The sequence below is a fragment of the Hypomesus transpacificus genome, chromosome 8 (genome assembly GCF_021917145.1).
Source record: "Hypomesus transpacificus isolate Combined female chromosome 8, fHypTra1, whole genome shotgun sequence".
Taxonomy (NCBI): domain Eukaryota; kingdom Metazoa; phylum Chordata; class Actinopteri; order Osmeriformes; family Osmeridae; genus Hypomesus; species Hypomesus transpacificus.
Window position 1 is genome coordinate 3887295 of NC_061067.1, and position 21085 is coordinate 3908379.

Below are 21085 nucleotides of genomic sequence, written 5' to 3' on the forward strand. Positions count from 1 at the left end.
TGTGTGGGGGGGGGGGGGGGTGCACATGTGTGGGTGTATATGTACACATGTTGGTGTGTTCCCATCTACCTCCGCTGGTGTTGTGTGTGTGTGTTTGTGTGTTGTGCATGATAAATCAGGGTCTTTAAAACGTAAACACAGTGAGTCATGCCGCGGCTGATTGATAGAGAGGAGAGAGGAGAGAACTAACAAGATTCTCACTATGGTTATCTGAAACCGCGGCTTTACCTAAACCTCACACTCATCTCTCTTTGTTCTCCTCCCAAATTCATCACACACGCTCACACACACACACACACACACACACTCACACACACACACACACACACACACACACACACGCTCTCACACACACACACACACACACACTCACTCACACACACACACAAACTTCCAAACTCATGCCCGTACTCTCACACATTGCACAGCTTCTCTTTGTGTACCATGAGTCATATTACCACAACAAAGAAAGAGCCAAATCAAATAAAACAGCTCCAAGATGAATTTTCTGAAGCAATTTGACGGATGGTTGGCCAACGTTGTCTTATGGGGAAGCCAGGCATGGTTTTAAGGGAGTTTCTCTTCAGGTTTGGGCGGGGGACTTTGATCTCCTCGTGTGGTTTTGGAGGTTGTTGTGCGTGTTGTAATTGACTGACTCATCAGAGGAGCACACGACACATTTCAAAGTGTGACTTGAACCGGGAGGGTTCGTTTTACTCAGGTTTCATGTTCATAAGTGACCACTATCATAAGATGGACCTAAATGAACACTCCTGGTGTTAAACTAACTCTTAGAAAACTTCCTGTGAACTGATTTAATGACGTTGTGTTCACATCAATCAAAGGGGTGTGTCTGGATTGGTTAAGTTAAGGACATGTAGTCATTTAGCAGACACCTGCTGTATTGGCACAATGCCAGAGATTCAGGGGTAACTCCTTCAACTCTCTCTCTCTGTCTGTCTGTCTGTTTCTCTCTCTGTCTCTGTCTGTCTCTCTCTCTGTCTGTCTCTCTCTCTGTCTGTCTCTCTCTCTCTCTTTCTGTGTCTCTCTCTCTCTCTGTGTCTCTCTCTCTGTCTCTGTCTCGCTGTCTCGCTGTCTCTCTGTCTCTCTGTCTCTGTCTCTCTCTCTTTCAGGCAGATATGCGCTCCAGAGAGTATCTTCGGGTCCACTTCCCATCACCCTGTACCTGAGAAAGACAGGTAAACACACTCACTCAATCAATCACTCACCACGTTACACCACTTTTTATCACTCCAACACACTTGGTGTGTGTACTAAATGCACCGAAGGTGTAGTTGGGATAGTTGCAGGTAAAAGGTGTGTGGAGAGTGGGTGGGTGTTTGTCCGTGTGGGGGAAAATGGGGGGCTGATCTTTGCAATCCTCCTTCAAATGAACAGCAAGCTTCTCCCTGACTGACCCTTGTTGTCTGGGAGTCATCAAAGTACCGCCACGATGAACACAAAGACCCACACTGGTATCTAAACACTCACGGTGCGTGTCCACTACAGCGGAGCGGATCTTCGGCTTCCAATCCATTTTCAATGAAACCGGGTGTTGACGCTCGTGTAGGGCATTGTAGGAGCGTAAGTGAGCATCAACGCCCGGTTTCATTGAAAATGGATTGGAAGTCGACGCTCCGCGCCGCTCCGCTGTAGTGGACACGCACGGTAAGGGACGCACACACACACGGTAAGACACACACACACACGTACACACGTACACAACCTGTTCAATATTCACACATTCAGACACACAGCACTCACTCACACTGTAAGATACCTACACATTCAGTCGCTTAACACTTACACATACTGCAATATGAACACACATAGACAAAACACTCACACACACTGTACACACACTAAGACACACCTGCACACACCTGCACACGCATTCAAGCTGAACGAGCAAACACAAAAACCCAGACAAAAACTCAAATCTTTTCCAATCTCCCTCTTTTCGCTCTCTCTCTCTCTCTCTCTCTCTCTCTCTCTCTCTCTCCTCCTCCTCTCTTTCACCTTTCATCCTTTTGAAATTCATCCCTTGTTCCGGCCCCTCCCCTCAGAACAGCCCCTCTGACACGCGAGATCCCCCTGGCCCTCTCCAGCCTTTTGATCAGCACGTCAGCAGAGCCAGGACCAGGGGGGAGGGCTTTACGCCGAGTTAGCAAGCTTCCTCTCTGGGCTTCAGCCTTACTTTACCTTTCCTTTCTCTTCCAGAAGAAGGCTTTCATGTGAAAACCCTCTTTCCTTCCTTGGTCTGAGAGTGCGGCGCGGAAAACACCGCGTGATCCTCCGAAATATTCCGTTTGGACGGATGGAGCGAAGGTAACAAGCCGCGTGCTCAGACTGGGCAGTTTGAATTCATGTGTTCTTGTCGTGTGAAATGAATGAGACTATAGGGACACGCACACTTGTGCACATGTCGTTTTGCAAATACAACCCGATACGCAGCCTCCTGCTCAGCAGGAAAGCGATAGGATTCTCCCCCTGAAAGAGAGCGAGGGAGGGATAGAGGCAAGCGAGATGAAAGGTGGAGCAGCAGGAGAGAGGAGATGAAGGGGTAGAGAGGCGTGGAGGGAAACGAGGGGTGAGGGGGTTTACGGGGAGCAAGGGAGGGACGTGGAGGGCATGACACGATGTGCGTGTTTCAAAGCGAGCCGTGTCTAGGTAAACAGGTGCTTCCCAGGGGGCCGAGGTGAGATCATTTGAATCTCCACAGCCGTTTCCTGATGACTTGATCTACAGCCGTTCCCCACCATGAAGACTTGATGAACCTGCCCAGTGCAGCTCTCCCGCTGCTTGATGGATGCGCACCCCAACGTGTTGATGTCCGAGCCAATCGCACTCCTTTATCCCTCTCATTTACCCCGCCCACACCCTAGTTTAGACCAATGGGCATCGCCGCCGTCGTGTCAAAACCAAATGGAACTAATTCAATTAGGCTCCTGCTGATTCGACACTTGTGATTTCGATGCCCTTTCCCTCAAACATTTCCAAAATGTCACAATGTATTCATGAGTATTTATTAGGAAATGAGGACAAAAAATGCAGCTATATTAATTAAGGGAAAGTGTGTTGAGCTTGAAGTCAGGGAAAACAGAAGTTTGACTGTGTTGGTGTGTGTGTCTAGGAGGGGACGTGTTTTTGCATAGATGAGTGTTGATGGTGAACAGCATCTGAGGACGGTCCTTCGACCCTGCCAGTGTTATTGTCAGGAGAGTCTTGGCCTTGACTGTCTGGCTAGCCGGGCACTTCGCCCAGACTCTCGAAAGGCTGCCTGACACACACACACACTCACAAACACACAGCGTTGGCTGCATAAATACAAGAAATAGGTAATGTTAGGACAGAACTTATTTAACGGTGTGTGTGTGTGAGTTTGTGTCCGTACACACAAGCGTGGACGGACGCGAGAAAGGCTAAAGCCTCGGTTTTCCGTTTGATGTTGAAATTGAAACTGAAGACGTGATGAGGCGATTGATCTCAGCATCAGAATCCCCTCAAGGCTATTCTCATCCTTTCTCATTTCCTCTCTCTCTCTCATCGCTCTCTCCCTGCACCTGTTACTCTTCCCTTTTCTCTCCCCTTATCCCGGCTTCCTCCCCACATTTCTTTCCTTTATCACGTTTACTTCCCTTTTTCTCTGTCTTTGTCTTTCTGTTCCCCGTAAACTCCCTATCTTTCTTGCAACTTTTGCTCTCCCCCCCCCCTCCTACATTTAGTCATTTAGCAGACGCTCTTATCCAGAGCGACTTACAGTAAGTACAGGGACATTCTCCCCGAGGCAAGTAGTGTGAAGTGCCTTGCCCAAGGACACAACGTAATTTGACACAGCCGGGAATCGAACCAACAACCTTCTGATTAATATCCCGACTCAGCCATCTGACCCCATCAGAGTCCTAGTGGTAGACTAGCGCTGTAAGCTGGAGGCAACAGCAGACATCTGGGAGAGAGAAAGAGAGAGAGGGGGAGAGAGAGAGAGCCAGAGAGAGAGACAGAGAGATACACAGAGAGAGAGAGAGAGAAAGAGAGAGACAGAGAGAGAAAGAGAGAGAGAGAGAGGGCTGGCGGGGTACCCAGTGCCTGTTTTCCTCCGTACGCACTGGGACTGCGCAATGGAAGGCAGAGAAGGAGAGAGAGAGAGAGAGAGAGAGAGAGAGAGAGAGAGAGAGAGAGAGGGAGAAAGATGAAGGGGCAGGGAGATACTGGAGTAGGGGGTTGAGAGAGAGGGCAAATAGATGTGGGGAAAACGAGCAGTGGGGGGGGGGGGCGTGGAGGACGAGAGCAGGATGACAGGCTGCCGTAGGTGTTCTTGGAGGAGTTTTCCATCTCCCCGCACTATCCCGCTCCATCGCACCGCTGTGCTGTCATCCACCTCCACCCCAGCGGAGAGAGAGACAGGCGGACGACAGAGGAAGAGAGATGCGCGTTTGTACAACAACCCTCGGAGGCGGAGAATCGAGGACGGGAGAAGGGAGGGAGGGAGGGATTGGGGGGGATGGAAGAGGAGGCGTAGGGAAAAGCTGATGTGTGGTGTGAACAATTCTTAAGAAAGGTGTGGCGATCTATCTATCTCTCTCGTTGTCTGTCTGTCTGTCTGTTCTCTATATCTATTCTATCTATCTACAACAAACCTTTAATTTATCTATCTGACGCGGTGGAGTGGATCCGCAATCGTTTCATCATGCCTGGCCTCCCACAGAAAAACCTCCTGAGCTCGGCGACACCAGCCGTCCTAGCAGAGAGAGGCACGCGGCCCTCGAGCGGTGATAAATCGCTGCCACCTGCCTCATTTTTCACAAGTATCGCATCGTCGTCAGACACACACGTCTCCGCTCCTCGGTGATAACAAGAACAAATGCTGAGCCCCCCAGAAGAAGAGAGACAGAGAGAGAGAGAGAGAGAGAGAGAGAGAGAGAGAGAGAAAAGGGGTGAGGTTGGATGAATAGAGTAAAACAAATAAAAAAATAAAGAGACAAGCTGAAAAGTGAAAGAAGAAAGGGAGAAGGAACAACTGACGCAGTTGCGCCCACACTCTTTCAAGGTCAACGAACCACATCACAAAAGACCATGGGCATTGTGCATCGAACGCTGAGCGCTACAAAGTTTTTCTCTCGTCGACTTCTTGCAGAAAAGCAAGAAGAGACGACTGAAAACATCTCACAGCCTGGCAGCACTGATCGGTAAACATTGTCAAGAAGATAACCTGCAGATGTTTTTTTACTTTCGGGAGCTCACTGGTGCATCGAAGATGCTCGTCAATATCTATAATGCAGCCCAGAGGGCCTCTATCCACATTGGATCCAGCAGAAAATATTCAAAAAACTCATCCTTCTTATTTCCCGATATGGTCTTCACTATTCTTAAAGTTAATTTGTCATGTTTCGTATCAGACCTGCCGTGAATCCTGGGCTTTGAGTCTGACCCTGACAGGAAGTGGCGTGATCAGATGACAGGAAGTGGCGTGTTCAGAGGAGGGCAGAGCCCTCGTTGAGGAGGACTAGGAAGGAGAGACGGTGGGCTCTTGTGGATAGATGGGAGAGAAAGAGAAATGTATGGATTGTCCAATCAATAAAGAGCGCCACCGTGTCTCTCTTTCTCCACGGTCCTATCAGGCTTTGACCTTTTCTCTGTCTTCTGGTTGCTTTCTCTCTCTCTCTCTCTTTGAAGATAGAGGTATGGAACCACAGAACCAAGCAAAGTGACCAGTACAGGATCCAGTGTCTGCGTCACTGTTATCGATCAGGTTAACAATGGCTGTTTGTCTCTTAACAAATGACGATGTCATCTCTCATCGTCCGTGAAGTCTCATGCTGCTGCAGGTCTTTTTAGCCCGTCATAGAACCAAGATTCATAGAACAAACACAAATATCCCCCACTTCCCAGGGATTCCTATCTTGAGATGGATATCTAGCTTTGTTGTGGAGGCATACTGAGGCATACTGAGAGCCTCTTGCAGTTTTGTTTGACTCAGAAGGTTGGTGTTGATAGATCTGCAAGCAGTCCAGGCAAAACCTCAACAGCGTTCACAACAAGTGAGGAGTCTTTGAGTCTAGGACAAAGATGTTTGTTGTTTCTTTGAGACATCACGACTGACTTTATCCTAATCTAAGACAGGTTTATGAACACACACACCAAATACCCCTGGACGCACAAACTGACTGTATCCACACACACACACACACACTACCTTCCCTCTGTTCAGATGCCAATGTCAGGGTTCTCTGCCACTCTCCGCCATGAGCACAAATCGCGCATCGCTCCGAAACGGAAAATCAATGGGGCTTTTCTCTAGCTTCTGAAGGCAGATCAATGACGAGCAGTCTATTGTGATAAGACCGTATCAGCCCTGGATGGATGAGAGAGGGGTGTGTTATTAGATTTCTGTTAGCCAGGACAGGGACTCCCATGGACAGCCCTCCGTTTCTACTAAACGGCCATTAGGTACTGTGCTAGGCTGGGTTTACTTACCCCATCGTTGTTGTCTATCTGAGGGTTAGCCATGATGCTAGGAACAGCTAGTTAGCTAACCACTGTTCCCCCCCAGTTTGTAGTCATTTGTGCACGTTAGCATGAGGAAGACCATTGACAATGACAATTGAGACAGGTGTGTGTGTGTGTGTGACAAAGAGAGGGAGAGGGAAAGAGAGAGGGGACGGTGGATCAGAGGGCTCCCTGACTCGAGATGAATATTTATGATTGGGGAGGGAGCGTTAGATAGTCATCTGCCCTGGGCGCTTTATTGTGGCTTGTCACAATGAGGTAGCCGGGCTATCGCTTAGAACCTCCAGAAACACACAGAGACACACACATACTGTTCTCTCACCCTCTCTCTCTCCCTCTCTTTTTCTCCCCCTCCCTCCCTCTTTCTCTCTCTTTCTCCCTTTCTCTTTCTCTCCATCTCTTTCCCTCTCTCTCTCTACCTCTCACTCTCTCGCTCTCTTTCCCTCTCTCTCTCTCTCGCTCTCTCTCTCCCTCATCACTTGGGTTGATGCAGGGGAGAACACACTCTCTTGTTTGCTCATCCCCGTGTTTATTTGCACACTCAAGTCCGTAAACACGCACGCAAACAGACTGGGCTTCCCTAAGGAAACCAGGCAGTCAGCTGCTCCCAGTCCCCACCTGACCCTGTGATGTCACTGTGATGTCACTGTGATGTCACTGTGATGTCACTGTGATATCACGGTGATGTCACTGTGATGTCACTGTGATGTCACTGTGATGTCACTGTGATGTCACGGTGATGTCACGGTGATGTCACGGTGATGTCACTGTGATGTCACTGTGATGTCACTGTGATGTCACTGTGATGTCACTGTGATGACGTGGGTGTGTTTGGCCATGCCTGTGCCCCTCTGACTCATGCCTTAAGACAGCTCCAGCCGGCACTGGGTTCCAGTCACGACAGACCCTCTTTCCCCGGAAAAATACGCCTGTGTATGTGTGTGTGTCATGTGGTGACAGAGAGAGAGAGAGAGAGAGAGAGAGAGAGAGAGAGAGAGAGAGAGAGAGAGAGAGAGAGAGAGAGAGAGAACGAGAGAGAGAGCAAAGAGCCTTAGTCACTATCTGATTTGGTGCGTGTTCATGCATGCAAGCTGAGGGTTTAGCAACATTCAGTCATGGATATACACAGTCTGGGGAACCCCCCCTCTCCTCCCTATCATGTCCATTACGAACATCCATCACCTGGCCGCTATGGTCGTCCGACACCCACTCATAACCTCCTCTCCACTCCCCATCCAGAAGCTGTGATCTGTGTTTATGTGGACTATCACCACACTGAATCGACGCTGCTTGGACAGCCAGCGACGCCTGAGCGATGCCGCGGAACCCACTGCCACGCGGCCACGCTCGTTTGCACGGTGTCATGCGGTTTAATGCCGTGGAGTACGTGAAAATGTGATTTACTGGAGCACAACAGAGGCTGGGATGCCACTGAATCACTGGTAATGGAACATATTAATCATGTTTTTAATGATTCATGATGTTTTCCTCCAGTGTGTGTAGGCCCACAGGTCCATACGTGTATACAGGGTGTGATCGTTAATCTGAGCTGCACAACGTTCGATGCCTTTTCGAAGGCCCCCTCACATGCCCGTCTCTTTCACCCTCCCACCCTCCCTCCGTCAGCTGCCCTCTCTCTCTGTCACTCTCTCCCCTCTCTCTCCCCTCTCTCTCTGTCACTCTCTCCCCTCTCTCTCCCCTCTCTCTCTGTCACTCTCTCCCCTCTCTCTCCCCTCTCTCTCTGTCACTCTCTCTCTCTCTCCCCTCTCTCTCCCCTCTCTCTCTGTCACTCTCTCCCCTCTCTCTCCCCTCTTTCTCTGTCACTCTCTCCCTCTCTCTCCCCTCTCTCTCCCTCTGTAATGCGATTCTTTTTGATGCCCCCTGTGTCAGGGCGAGCCCCCTCTATCAACGCCACTGGTTTGATGTCAGACAAGGGGGGCTTCAAAAGTCCACGCTCCGCAGAGCGCTCCCTCGCTCTTTTCTCTTTCCCCCTTCCCGACTCGCTCTCCCCCTCTCTCTCTCTCATTCCCATCTTTCTCTTAGCTGTCTCTCAGCGCCGCTCTCCTCTCTCGCCCAACTGTCTCCACTGCGCTGCTCTCTTGCTTATCTTTTACTCCCCTGACCCCCCCCCCCCTCCTCCTCCTCTCTCTTTTGCTCATCCAACCCACCCTCATTCTTTCTCCGCATCCTCTCCTCCCTCCCTATCCCCAGCTTCTCTCTCTCTCTTTCTCCCCCCCCCCCCCCCCCCCAACCTCTCACTCCAGGACACAGCTGTCAGGCACTGCAGCGAATCGTATCGGCCGCTACCCAATTAGAATTCGATATGAGCGGCGCTCTTCAAAGCGGAGGTCTCGCTGTGCTGCTGGTTGCCTGGCTGCGGCGGCTGGCTCCGTTCGGCCCCCTCGGCTGAAACACCGCCGCACCGGGGCACAACGCGTCAACACTCCCGCGGTCCGGCGTTTGGTCGTTTGTGGGGTTGGTGTGAGGGACGGTCCACCCCCTCATCACTGATGCTGCTGGTGTGACGGAGGCCTGGAGATGGTGGGGGCGGGACTTACCCTTGTAGTAAGGCCAAGGGAGAACGGCAGAGGCTAGCGGTTCTAGAACATTCGCTGACGTGTGTTCCAGCCACAGCTACATTCAAGAACAGATGTAGATTAAAGCACAACTTTCACTTCTAAGCTTTTGCTGGTAGGAGAAGTCCTTGGAACAGTTTGTACTTTGGGTGGACTATCCCTTTATTATACACATTCTCTCCCTTGGAAAGCAGGGCAGAGTGTGTGTGTGTGTGTGTGTTTGTGGGACAGTGGCAGGAAGCCCAAAGGTTTCTGTCCCTCGCTGTGCCACAACTTAATCAATCAGGTCACAGTTAACATCAGACAGCGTAAGCCAGTCATGCAACACATTCACACACATACACACACACCCTCATCGTTTTCCACCGACTCACTCTCCGTATTTTGCACATTCTCTCACACACAAACCGCCTCGAGCGGAGCTCATTAAATGAGCATTATGTCTGCGTCCCAATTCTCCCCACACACCCACACACACTCCGACCCAATATTGCATCGGATAATTGTCGATGACACTTTGCCATTCTCCTTGGCCGCTCTCTCCTCTATAAATACCCGCCCGAGTCGTGGTCGGCGACGTGTTGTCCCCGTGTTCGGCACTTGGGACCGCGGCAGAGGTGAGGGCCCTCGTCTGAGCACCGCGTTCAGTGTTGTCGCTGGATAAACACGACGGTGGAAAACCCGACAATTCGGAAAGCCCATCAGGCTGGGTCCTTGTTCCCGAGACCGGACCTAATTCGAGGAACGTGGTGGGATTGAGAACGGAGGCGTTACCCCGGCATTCTCCGCTCCTCAGACGCTTCCTGTCTGCCGTTGGTTTATGAGACTCTTGATTAAAGGACCTGGAGGTGTGACGGCAGCCACGGAAACGCCGTCGGTCTTAATGCCTCCGTCTACTCGCTCGCACGCACACGCACGGTGACTCTGCCGTATTCAGCGTAGGGAGCGTCGCGAACGATTGTGCGGGTGAACTCTTGTCCACCGCGCGTACGTCGGGCGCCCAAGATGTAAAACCACCTTATATCTGAGTCTATAGGGTAGACCTGACCTCTAGTGCTGGGTCTTGTGTACTGAGTGAAGTGTCCAGTGAAGCTACATGTCACACACACACACCCGCACAAAAAGGTTTTGGAAACTAAATTAGCAACGTGAAAACACTCAAGTCTGAGCTGGAGTTTGTGGATCTATTTTCTGCTTGGGCGGAGGTATAAATCTCTCTAATGAGGTGTAGTGGAATTCCATTACTGAGATCAGACACTGCTGTGGAGAGGTTTGTCGTTCTGATCTACTGCAGGGAGGAGAGGAGAGGAGGAGAGCCTGGGAGCTCTCTTTGTCCAATACTAAGTTCTCTCTGGACCAAATCCCAAAGATCTCTACTTAACATATCACCTTTCTCTCTCCATCTTTCTCTCTTTCCTTCATTCATCCCTCCTCACATATGGAGCCTGAGTCTTCCTTCATGTGCCTCTCGTTGAGAGCAGAGCACCTGCGTCAGAGCAGACAGACAGACAGACTAATAAAGTGTGTATTCCAGTGTGTAACCATATGAGGAACAGCATGACCACACAGTAGCAGGGCCAAGCTGTTGTAGGACAGGGTAACAGTCAAATCTTCTAATAACCAGCGTTCCTCTTTACGGCAGATATAAACACATACTCGTGTTCTCTCACGTGGCACACCAGAGGCTAGGCCAGGCGGCCACATGCTGTCACACACGCACGCTCGCGCGCACAACACACACACACACACATACACAAACACACACACACACACACACACATACACACACACATACACGCACACATACACACACACACACACATACACACACACATACACACACACACATACACACACGCGGTCTGCATTACAGATCCAATAGTCAGGAACAGAATCTACGTAGCATGACAACATTAATATTCAGAAGGACTATTAAGCCATGGTACATGTCATGAATATTGGATAGTATGAATTAAACTTAATTGGAATCTGACCTGTTTCAGATCACTGGCGAGGTGGAGGAGGACCTGGAGGGAAGGGTCTGATCGACATGCATGGTTATCTCATTATGTTCCTTCTTTGTCGTCTATAGTATATTTGGCCTGATAAGTGAGTATGGTGACTGCTGGTTACTCAGAGAGCTGCTGAACGTTGATCCTCTGGTGGAAAACACCAGCAGAGCATGGGGCTTCCAGCCTCCAGCCCTCAGCCTCTCACTCATTACTGAGGAATGACAGAAGCACAAGACAAACTTCTCTTCAAACCATAATGTGGAAATAGGGTACGGGATGGAACATCTCATCCGCATACACACACACACACGGAATCACACCAACAAGGGGTTAACTCCGCAGTCCTTCTGAGAACAGCTTTATAGCACCCAGAACTGCAGGAGACCAAGCCCGCCAAACACTCACACACACACTCACGCACACACTCACGCACATACACACCGCGCACACACACACAAAAGCGCATATGCATACACACACAAGCGCACACAAACTCCCCAACCACAAACCAAAAAAAAGTCATTAAAAGAAGTCAGACTCTGGTTTGCTGTAAATCTTTCCTCCCTCGCCCCTTTTCCTCCCCTTCCTGGCCCTCTTCTCCCCCCCCCCTTGTCCCTTCTCCCCCACTAACCAGCTACCTCACCAGAGAAGAGCATCCCAGTGTATCGGAGCAGAACCGCCATCTTTCACAACACACACACGTCTGGCTGTCTACCTGTGTGGTTCCCACACTATAGACAGTGAGAGAAACTGGGACACAGACCAGCTCATGATCAACACACTCGACCGAAGCTCTGACCCGTCCTCTCTGAGGCCTTGACCTTTGACCTTGAGAGAGAAAGAGGAGAGAAGAAGACAGACAGAGGGAAAGAGAGAGAGAAAGAGAGAAAGAGAGAGAGAGAGAGAGAGAGAGAGAGAGAGAGAGAGAGAGAGAGAAAGAGAGAGAGAGAGAGAGAGAAAGAGAGAGAGAGAGAGAGAGAGAGAGAGAGAGAGAGAGAGAGAGAGAGAGAGAGAGAGAGAGAGAGAGAGAGAGAGAGAGAGAGGGGAGAAAGGCAGGGGGTTCAGGTACCTGATAAGGAACGATACTCTGGTGGGCTGTTCCCCATCTTCGGGCCTCCTTCCCAGCATTAAGGTAGTTGGCTGCTATGTGTGTGAGACAGGCCACCTGAGAGACAGAGATAGAGAGAGGGGGGGGGGGACAAAGAGAGGAAGAAAGAGATTGATGATAGAAGCGGGAGTGAGGGAGTGAAAGAAGGTGAGACAGAGAAGAGAGAGCATTAAATCAGTGTGCTGTTAGCAGGTTCAAACCACCCTGCAGCTTGGAGGGTTCAACTTAAAAACCATCGCTCCCCCCACCCCTACCTTCTCATCCTCTCAAAACAAACTACCACGCTCCTTCTCGTCATATTCTCAGAAACGATTCACAAATTAATCTTCTGTCCTGTAACTGTATATGTCCTGTCTCTGAATCCAAATACACCAACTCTGTAAACCATCATTTAGGATCTCAAATGACGGCTTTTGTGCTTTGAGACCAAACAGAAAATGAACCAAACCCAGACCAGAGAGTGCACCTCCCATGCACCCCAACTCCAACAGCTCCCCTTCAGACACCCAGTAGGCTCTCCAGTCTCCCGTGTGTTAGCCTTGACAGCATCCAGTGATTTATCGGAAGGCGTCATGATTCAGGGTTCCTTCAGAGGCTGCTAGGTGTGGACTGTGAGGGTGTCTTCTCCTGTAGGTACCCAGCCTCCCGGAGAGAGGTTACTGCCCCCTAGAGAAGGCTCGTCAGAGACTGTTTTATGATCCCCCAGCCGAGCTGATTCTGAGGACAGACAGCTGACACAATAACACGCCCTGACTGGCTGTTGACTCAGTCGGCACACTGACGCGTCTGCTGAGATAAAAGGATGGAAGGATGATGGAGTATCAGAGAAAAATCGATGAAGGGATGGAGCGTAGGGAGGAAAGGAGTCTCTGAAGAGCACCTATGTTCCACCACAGTTCACTTCCATAAGGATTAGGGTGGGGAGGAGTGTGTGTGTGTGTGTGTAAGGACAGACAGAGGTGACCAGGCCAGACGGTGCAGACGCCAGCAGCTTCGCCTCCTCTCTAAGCAATGGAGTGTGAGGAACACCTCTGTTTACAAGTCTCTATTTCCCTCTCTCCCTCTCTCCCACCCTTCAGTCCCGCTATGCCTCTCTGCCGCCTCTCTCTCCTCTCCTGCCGTCTGTGGTGACAGGCTGTAGCTGTGATGTGTGTGTTGGGGGCCCGGGGTCTGGGGCAAGGGCCGGGCAGGGCCCAGTCTTCTGGCCTGGCTCTGGGCAGCACCACTGACAGTGTTGCTGTTGGAGGTTGCTTTATGTCCTTCTCTGTCCCACTCTAATCCTCTCTCACATCGTAACATTTTGACAGCCTCGCTTCTCTCTGGCCCTTGCTCCCCCTATCTAGGTCAGTTGCTGTTTTCTGGTCGGCTGGCTAGCTGGCTTGCTGGTTTCTGTCTGGCCGGCTGGTCACTGGCTGGCTAGCTACACTGTGTGTGTGTGTGTGTGTGTGTGTAGGTCAGATGAGTCCAAATCATATTTGAGTACTGAGGTCATGTGAGGTTAATAACTAGCTGGCTGTTGAACAAACGGTGAGTCTTAACTTCAGAAGTCCGCACATGAACTGAGAACTCAAATACATGTGGACTCATCTGACTCTCACACACACACACACACACACACACACACACACACACACACACACCCTGGGTGTCCTAGATGTACCAATGTCCTCACTAATAAAGGTTGGGCTGAGACAGCCACCCCTCCAGCTCTTCATCTCTGAAGAGTTAAGACTCTCTTCCTCCCTTCAGCTTCGACGAGACATTGTTCTCTCTCTCTTTCCCTCCATTTTCTGTTTTCCTTTGTTCTTATCTTCGCATGTATAGGGGCGTGTGGGGTCGAGGTTCAGGGGGAAACTCAGATAACAGAAATGAACAGAAACAAAACATTCAAACTACAGTGCACTGTTTTCTCTTCCCTCTCTCTCCCTCCCTCTCCCTCTCCCTCTCCAGGTCGAATGAATGACAGTATCTTGCTCCGTGCTCAGATAGGACCCAGAGTGTTCTCCTTATTTTCTGGCCACAGATACTTGTCACACCAGTAGTTCCAGATGGTTCAGTGGTAGAAACCCAGCCTGAGACTTCGGCTCAGCGGGCCAGTGAGGGCTCAGTGCTGTGGTCTTGTATTGTTCTCTCTCTCTCTCTCTCTGGTGAACTTTCACTTTGGCCCAATCGGAGTCCGTCAGAATGGAACCTACTAATTCTAAGTGTTCCATCTGTGAGGAACCAGCCAATCAGGCTGCATGTCCGCTGGTTGCTTCCTGTTCTCTCTGGGGATGTGGTTTTGGAAGGCCACTCCAATAGCGCAATTGTCCTTTCGTCCATTTGTTGTGGTCACGGATGTTCCTTAGTTTTCTTTCTTTATTACTCCATCTTCACCCCTCCTATGCTGCGAAACTAGCTTCAGGATTCAGCCATCTATCTTGTTGACTGGTGGTATGCAGTGTGTTGTTGGGGGTAGGGTCGTGAGGGTTGTGACAAAGCTGCCTGGATGTTTTGAGTTTCTTGGGTCGCGGACGCCGCGGTTCCTACCAAAAGCTGCTAGATATTACCCACAATCCACCCCTCCCCTAGACCTTCCCAGAGTGCATTCCTGCCTGATGGACTGTGGTTGCATGCACCAGAGCCACAAGATGGATGGATAGATGGATGGTGGATGGATAGAAGACAGATAGGACAGACAGATGAACATACACAGAACTCTTTTTAGGTCCATAAGGTTCCATTAAGAACCCTTTCCAAGTCAGGTAGAACCGTTCAACGTTCCAATCAACCCCGTATGGAACTGAGAGAGCTCTATGTGGAGCCATAGGACTCTGTTGGGAGTTTTATGCTCAGTGGGTTTCTTCAGTTGTTGAATAAAAGTGAAGGGGCAGGAAGCACAGTGAGGTACATGATACATGTGGGATACACAGTAGAAGCTGACTGAATCAAATCGTTAAACCACGCGGAGAAATTGCTCTCAACCATTTCTTCTCTTTTTGTCTTTCCTTGCTTCCCTCTCTCTTATTCCAGTTTGTCAATAACAGCTCACGGAACTCAAATTCTCAGGCATGTTTCAGAACCATACACTTGGATCTTGTAACTGTGGTACGACAATCACATGAAATGTGTGGTGAGCAAGGCAAAGGATGTTCTGAAAACATCTGCTAACATGCTGAGGGAGACCTTGATACCACAATGTTGAACCCACACTAACACACACACACACACACACACAAACACATAGACGCACGCACATAGCAGCCTAGTTTCTAGGTTTATACAGTCACGGCTAGATTATCTATGTTCTGTTCTAGAGGAGTTCTGCAGGGCAGCATGGACCAGATTATAAACACTTGAGGAGGAGAGGTTGTCTGACTTCCAGGCCTATACAATGCTGTCTGTCTGTCTGTTTGTCAGCCTGCCAGCCTGCATGCCTGTCTGTCTGTCCGTCTGTCTGTCTGTCTGTCTGTCTGTCTGTCTGTCTGTCTGCCTGTGTCAGACTGGCTCACTAAGAGATAACCCGACCTGACTGACCTGTGTGGAGACCAGGTTACAGTCAATGTGGGTGCCCATTCCAGTCTTCTGTCGATGCAGCAAAGCTGCCATGATGGCTCCGTGACAGTAGAGGCCCGTGGCTAGGTCTGTCATGGCAACACCCGGCCTTACGGGCTCGCCGTCCTGGCAACACAGCAGGACAGAGAGCATCATGGGACTGGGGTCACTGCTGTGTGTTTGACTGACAGGCTGTGGGGCTGACCAACAGGCTGATTGGTTGGTTACTGGATGTTCAGGTGAGCTATGTGCTGGGTCCATGTCTCACCTCTGGGCCTGTTATGTGCATCATCCCTGACACCGCAGATGCTATGGAGTCATACCCTGGCTTCTGGGACTGGGGCCCTGTCTGTCCATATCCTACACACACACACACACACACACACACACACACACACAGATGTACATAGTAAAGATCAGTACAGTCAGGATGTCCTCCTCAATCATGGTTCATATGAGTTTTCATGAGTGTTCCTGAATGAACCCATTTCAAGAGTCCTAGATCTACTCTGTGACCTGCAGTTCTAGAATGGATATGGAAGATAATCCACTTAATCCAGGCTCTAAATGAAGATGGAGATCTCCAGGATGTACTTCTAAGAGGCGAAAACAGAAAAATGCCAGTGTTTGTGTTCGTTGTATCAGAACCTGTGTGGGAAGCAGGTGGACCTGCCCAGAACCGACCCAGTCAGCTCCTCGAGAAAGTTACACGCTGCCACGTTTTCTGAGAAATGTTCGCTAAAATCCCGGGAATAAAATAGAGCTCACTGGAATTTAGTAGAACAACACCTGTACATTACAACCTGAGACCAAACCAACAGCCCTCATCCAGGAGAGATTAGCAATCTAACAGAGTCTCTGAATCCAATATCTACCATGTTTTGACTTTCATAAATTTGTATGCTTAAGAGGGAGAGTGTGCTGTTCAGTTACGCAACTACCTTTACTAATGTGCACAGCATGTGGGTGTGCATGTGTGTGTGTGTGTGTGTGTGTGTGTGTGTGTGCCTGCATGTGTGTGACTGCTTGTATGTCTGCGTACTTAAAATCTGGTCTAATCCTACTGCTAGATTAGTGTGACAACTGGATATGTTTTATCTCACAGTCAACACTTTCACATGAATCATTACAACACACACAGCACATGGAGCCTCCTCTGACAACATAAACACACTATTAACCTGATCATCCAACACACACAAACCAGAGTTATCCTGCACCTTCTGCATCAGCACGATATGAACTCACGATATGGACTTTTGAGGATCAAGGAGGCTGTGTCGCCCGCTCACAACACATCACTTTGAGCTCCTGACAAACCAACGAGCTGAGTGATCTCATGTTCCTGTCAGCAGGGCCGGGGTTTCCCACTGGGCTGAAACACTTTGCTTCAGGATGAAGGTTCATATCCTGGATGGATCCATGTGTGGGGTTAGGGTCATCATCGTCATCATCGTCATCCTCTCGTTCTCTCTCTTTCTATGTCTGATCATCAGGAGATCAGATTCTCCTATTGCAACAATCCACAACCAGACAGGAATTTGCTAACCCACAGGAAGAAGGGAGAGCGTTCTAGGACGTATTTTAACGACTGACACATGTTCACAATGAACTTTTCTCTCAGACGCCATTTGGATCCTCTTTAATTGGCTGTAGATAAAATTAGAAAAAATGTTTCATGACTTGTGAAACTTCGTCTCACTTAACCTCAACTATTCACATCATCTGCTCTCCAGCCCTACCTCCCTCACTCTCTCCCTTCCTCCTTCCCCATCTCTCTCCCTCCCTCTTCCCCCCATCCCTTTACATCTCTCCTTTTCTCCTTTCCTTTCCCTTCCCTCCCCTCCCTCCTTTCCTCCATCAATCCCTCCTAGTCTCACCACCCTTCCTTCACAGCTTGATTCTGTCCCTGCCAACCTTAATCCCTCCATCTTTACCTCCCTCCTATCCTCCCGTTTGTTCTGTCTTTCTCCATCCCTCACTCTCTCTCTCCTTCTGTCCCTCCCTTGCTCTCTCTATCTGTCCATGTAAGCTCAGGTCAACACTGTATCATACAGTTAACCAGCTAGAGTTGTGGCTGTAACAGTTTTTCCCCTGTCTAGCGGGCTCTACCATTTTACATTAAGTCTATTTCATCCATTACCATTTTACATGAGATATATTTAACCTATAAGCGTATTACATTAGGTCTACTTAACCTATTAGCGTATTATATGAGGTCCATAGAACACACCAGTGCACTCTGTTAGGTTCAACTCCCCAGAGCAGTAGGATGTAGCCTTTAGCTCCTACAGCTAATCAGGTCTGAAAGGGTTTTCACGCACGGCTGCCAGACTAGAGATTCAACCCTCCGCTGGGAATCCCAATGCTTACATAAGCAGTCATATAACACACATTACTGTACATACATTACTGCCTGCTGAGAGGGAGAAAACCAGGTCCACTTATACAACCTGCCTCCAGGTCATTCTATTGGTCCCCAGGTTAGTCGCAATCAACCAATCAGCAGGCCATAAATCAGGCTATGACATCACAGCGAGAAGCCCAGTTGGAGTAAATCAAGCTTGCTCATTAGCTGAACTGAAGTGTCCGTCAAACTGTCATACACATACGCTTCGGGTCAACTAGGAGGACTGGCTTCCTGCACACTTGATTGCAATGTTTTACTACGGGGTGTTTAAGTGTGTGCGTGCGTGCGTGCACTGAGAGGTCAACAAAAGGTCTCCTAGTAGATTTTCACTGTGCCGTCCTGACAGAAGTTGTTGTTAAACTCTCAGTCCTTAAAAGCAGCAGAGGAAACTCTGCCAAAAGTCACAAAACAGAACATCCAAATGAAACAGCCCTTTTAGCATCCATACCACTTGACAGATTTCAGCTCCCACATCAAGGCCAAACGCTGCAACTCACACTGTTATATGAGGTCACAGCCCTTGTAGCAGCAATTCCATGACTCCAGACACAGACAGGGAAACGGTCTCCATCAGGACCAGAGAGAAGGGAAATGAACCATCCTGGCATGAGAGTCATAAATCTGGATAATTTAACTGTCCTGCTGCTATGGTTTAATGAGACCTCGGGGGTGAGACCCCCCTTTTCTACAGGGGGGGAGGACAGTACAGGAGAGGGGAGGGAAGGAGAATGCATGGGAATCTAGCAGTTCCTGTCATCTTTCAAAGAGGCTGGGTTAAATTAAGACTTTGTGTTTTCATTTCAGAACTTTCTGCGACCACAAACAGGGAATGCAGAGACACACCTCTGCTGTGTGGATGTACCACAAACACACCAGAGTGCTGTTTACACGTGGGTTCACCATGGTGTCAGGGTCCCTCTGGTGGCCGTTGAGCTAACCGGTAACAAGGACCTCTTGAGAGTTGGTCTCTCTGTTCACGGGTCAGAGATTAGGGGTCAGGTTACCTGAGATGGAGCAGTAGACTAGCTGGGGGTTGGTTCGGCTCACGTCCTCGTACCCTAGGCCCATCTCACACAGCTTTCCAGGAAGGTAGTTCTCCACCAGCACGTCACATACACCTGCAAGCTTAAAAGGGCCAATCAAAAATAGGGTCTATTCCAATAGATTTGGTATGTGGATATAAGTGAGACAATGTTTTCAAGTTGCCTAGGCGAGGAGTAGGCCAAGTTGGCCCCAGTCATGTGACATACAGGCCTGGTCCTACCATAGGTAGGCCCTCTGTACTCTCCTACCTCCAAGATGATCTGGACCCCTCTGGGATCTTTCAGGTTCACAGCTACACTCTACGAGCAGAGAACAGTTACATGGATGAATGAAGGTTAAGTTTAATGGATAATCAAGTCCAAGATTCAGCTTAATGATTCACCAGCCAAACTGGCAAACAACAGCTTCAAGAAAATGTTGGCCTGGCACATCTTCACAGAAGGAGAGATCCCGAGCTGGATGAAGAGGAGGAGGAGAAAGGAAAAGAGATAGAGGACAGATACCTTCTTGTTTCTGTTGACACTGAGGAAGTATGCGCTCTCCTCTCCCACAAAGGGGGGTCCCCACGCTCTGGTGTCATCCCCAGCACCTTAGACACACACACAGACGTGCACGTGAGGTTAATGATGATGTACTGACAGCAGAGAAGAAGCCACTCTTTCACAGGTCCGCCCTCCAGTTGTGGTTGGCCTACCTGGTCTCTCCACTTTGATAATCTCAGCCCCAAGGTCTCCCAGTATCATGGTGGCAAATGGACCTGCCAGAACCCTATGAAAAACATACGCACATAGGCAGACACACATTTATCAGCAATGTCTAAATAAATGGGCTACGTTTAGGCTATATTTCTATAGCAGAATTGACGGTGCTCAAACTAGCCTACCTCGTTAGGTCTAGAACTCTGGTGCCCTCTAGCGGCCGGATGACATCACCTGTGGCAGCGAGAGACAGGGTCATATCATCCGCGGGCACGACTCCACCTAGTCTCATATAATGTTTTACTTGCATTATAACCTTTGGATCTACAAGGGTTGCCATTCCATTCCAACTTGAAATTGATAATATCACTGGAACTGATCATAGTTGGCTATATATCGCACAGGATAACTTTTTGCTGTGCCGAGGTGAACCTATCGCTCCAGTATAATGTTTACCAATGTTTGTCATCCCAACAGGCTAAAGAAGCACAGTTACTTACACTGAACTTTTGGGATCAAGCATTGTAATGCAGCGTAATGGTGATCTATTACATTCTCTAAAGTAATTAACAATTTAATTCACACACTCCCAACAGTTTAGATAATAACTTATACGGCTAAAAGTTTCAATGAACCCTACGGTGTAATTGTTTATTGTAAAAAATAAAGTGAGTGGTTTCATCGGGTAGTGAACTGACAGTGACTGCGTGTAGCCTATTTAAAGTCGGGATTTGGGGAAACTGCCACCCAGGCGATACCTGGCTGCGCGGTGGACAGCAGTCGTCTGAGACTGATGCGTGTCTGATGATGCCGGTAGAGAACCCGTTTTATCCCGCTTGATCTCAGTGCAGGTAAACATATTCCAAAGAACGTGAAGGTCCCAGACATGATTTGATCTCTAAGGCGCAGTCGGATAGGACGTTTGCATGCAGCAATGCACGCGCATGTGTCCAATACGCCTTGACTCTATGGGTCGGCTTGATTTGGTTTACTTCGTTCGCCGGATGAATGAAGTGACTACACTAACCCATAGCCTTATCTGACATGCTTTGAACAAACCATTGTTAAAAAAAACATGAAAGGAAAATACAAATTTCATCAATTTATTTACTGAAGATACAGCAACCAGTCAAATTTATTAGACTAGCAGAAACAAAAATCAGTTCAGGAACATGGAATGAAAGAATGAAAGAAAT

General features: G+C 49.2%; 1 protein-coding gene across 1 annotated transcript; it reads right to left on the reverse strand.

Annotated features, from left to right (window-relative positions):
• Positions 1-10509: 10509 nt before the first annotated feature.
• On the reverse strand, positions 10510-20807 carry sugct (succinyl-CoA:glutarate-CoA transferase). The gene is made up of 11 exons (XM_047024388.1): positions 20648-20807; positions 20075-20123; positions 19886-19959; positions 19695-19780; positions 19440-19490; positions 19152-19272; positions 16006-16097; positions 15720-15863; positions 12165-12260; positions 11078-11306; positions 10510-10569 (listed from the first exon to the last, which is right to left on the reverse strand). Exons 1-10 carry the CDS (start codon positions 20775-20777, stop codon positions 11304-11306), a joined length of 846 nt encoding a protein of 281 aa, XP_046880344.1. The 5' UTR covers positions 20778-20807; the 3' UTR covers positions 10510-10569; positions 11078-11303.
• Positions 20808-21085: the final 278 nt, after the last annotated feature.

Bases quoted from the DNA above. Each gene is read 5' to 3' on its own strand.
- sugct (XM_047024388.1), bottom strand. From the start codon at position 20,777: ATGTCTGGGACCTTCACGTTCTTTGGAATATGTTTACCTGCACTGAGA. The intron at 19,960-20,074 runs GTAGGCTAGTTT...TGTTTTTCATAG, and splicing joins AGAGTTCTAGACCTAACGAG to GGTTCTGGCAGGTCCATTTG. The intron at 19,491-19,694 runs GTATCTGTCCTC...CTCTGCTCGTAG, and splicing joins GTGTCAACAGAAACAAGAAG to AGTGTAGCTGTGAACCTGAA.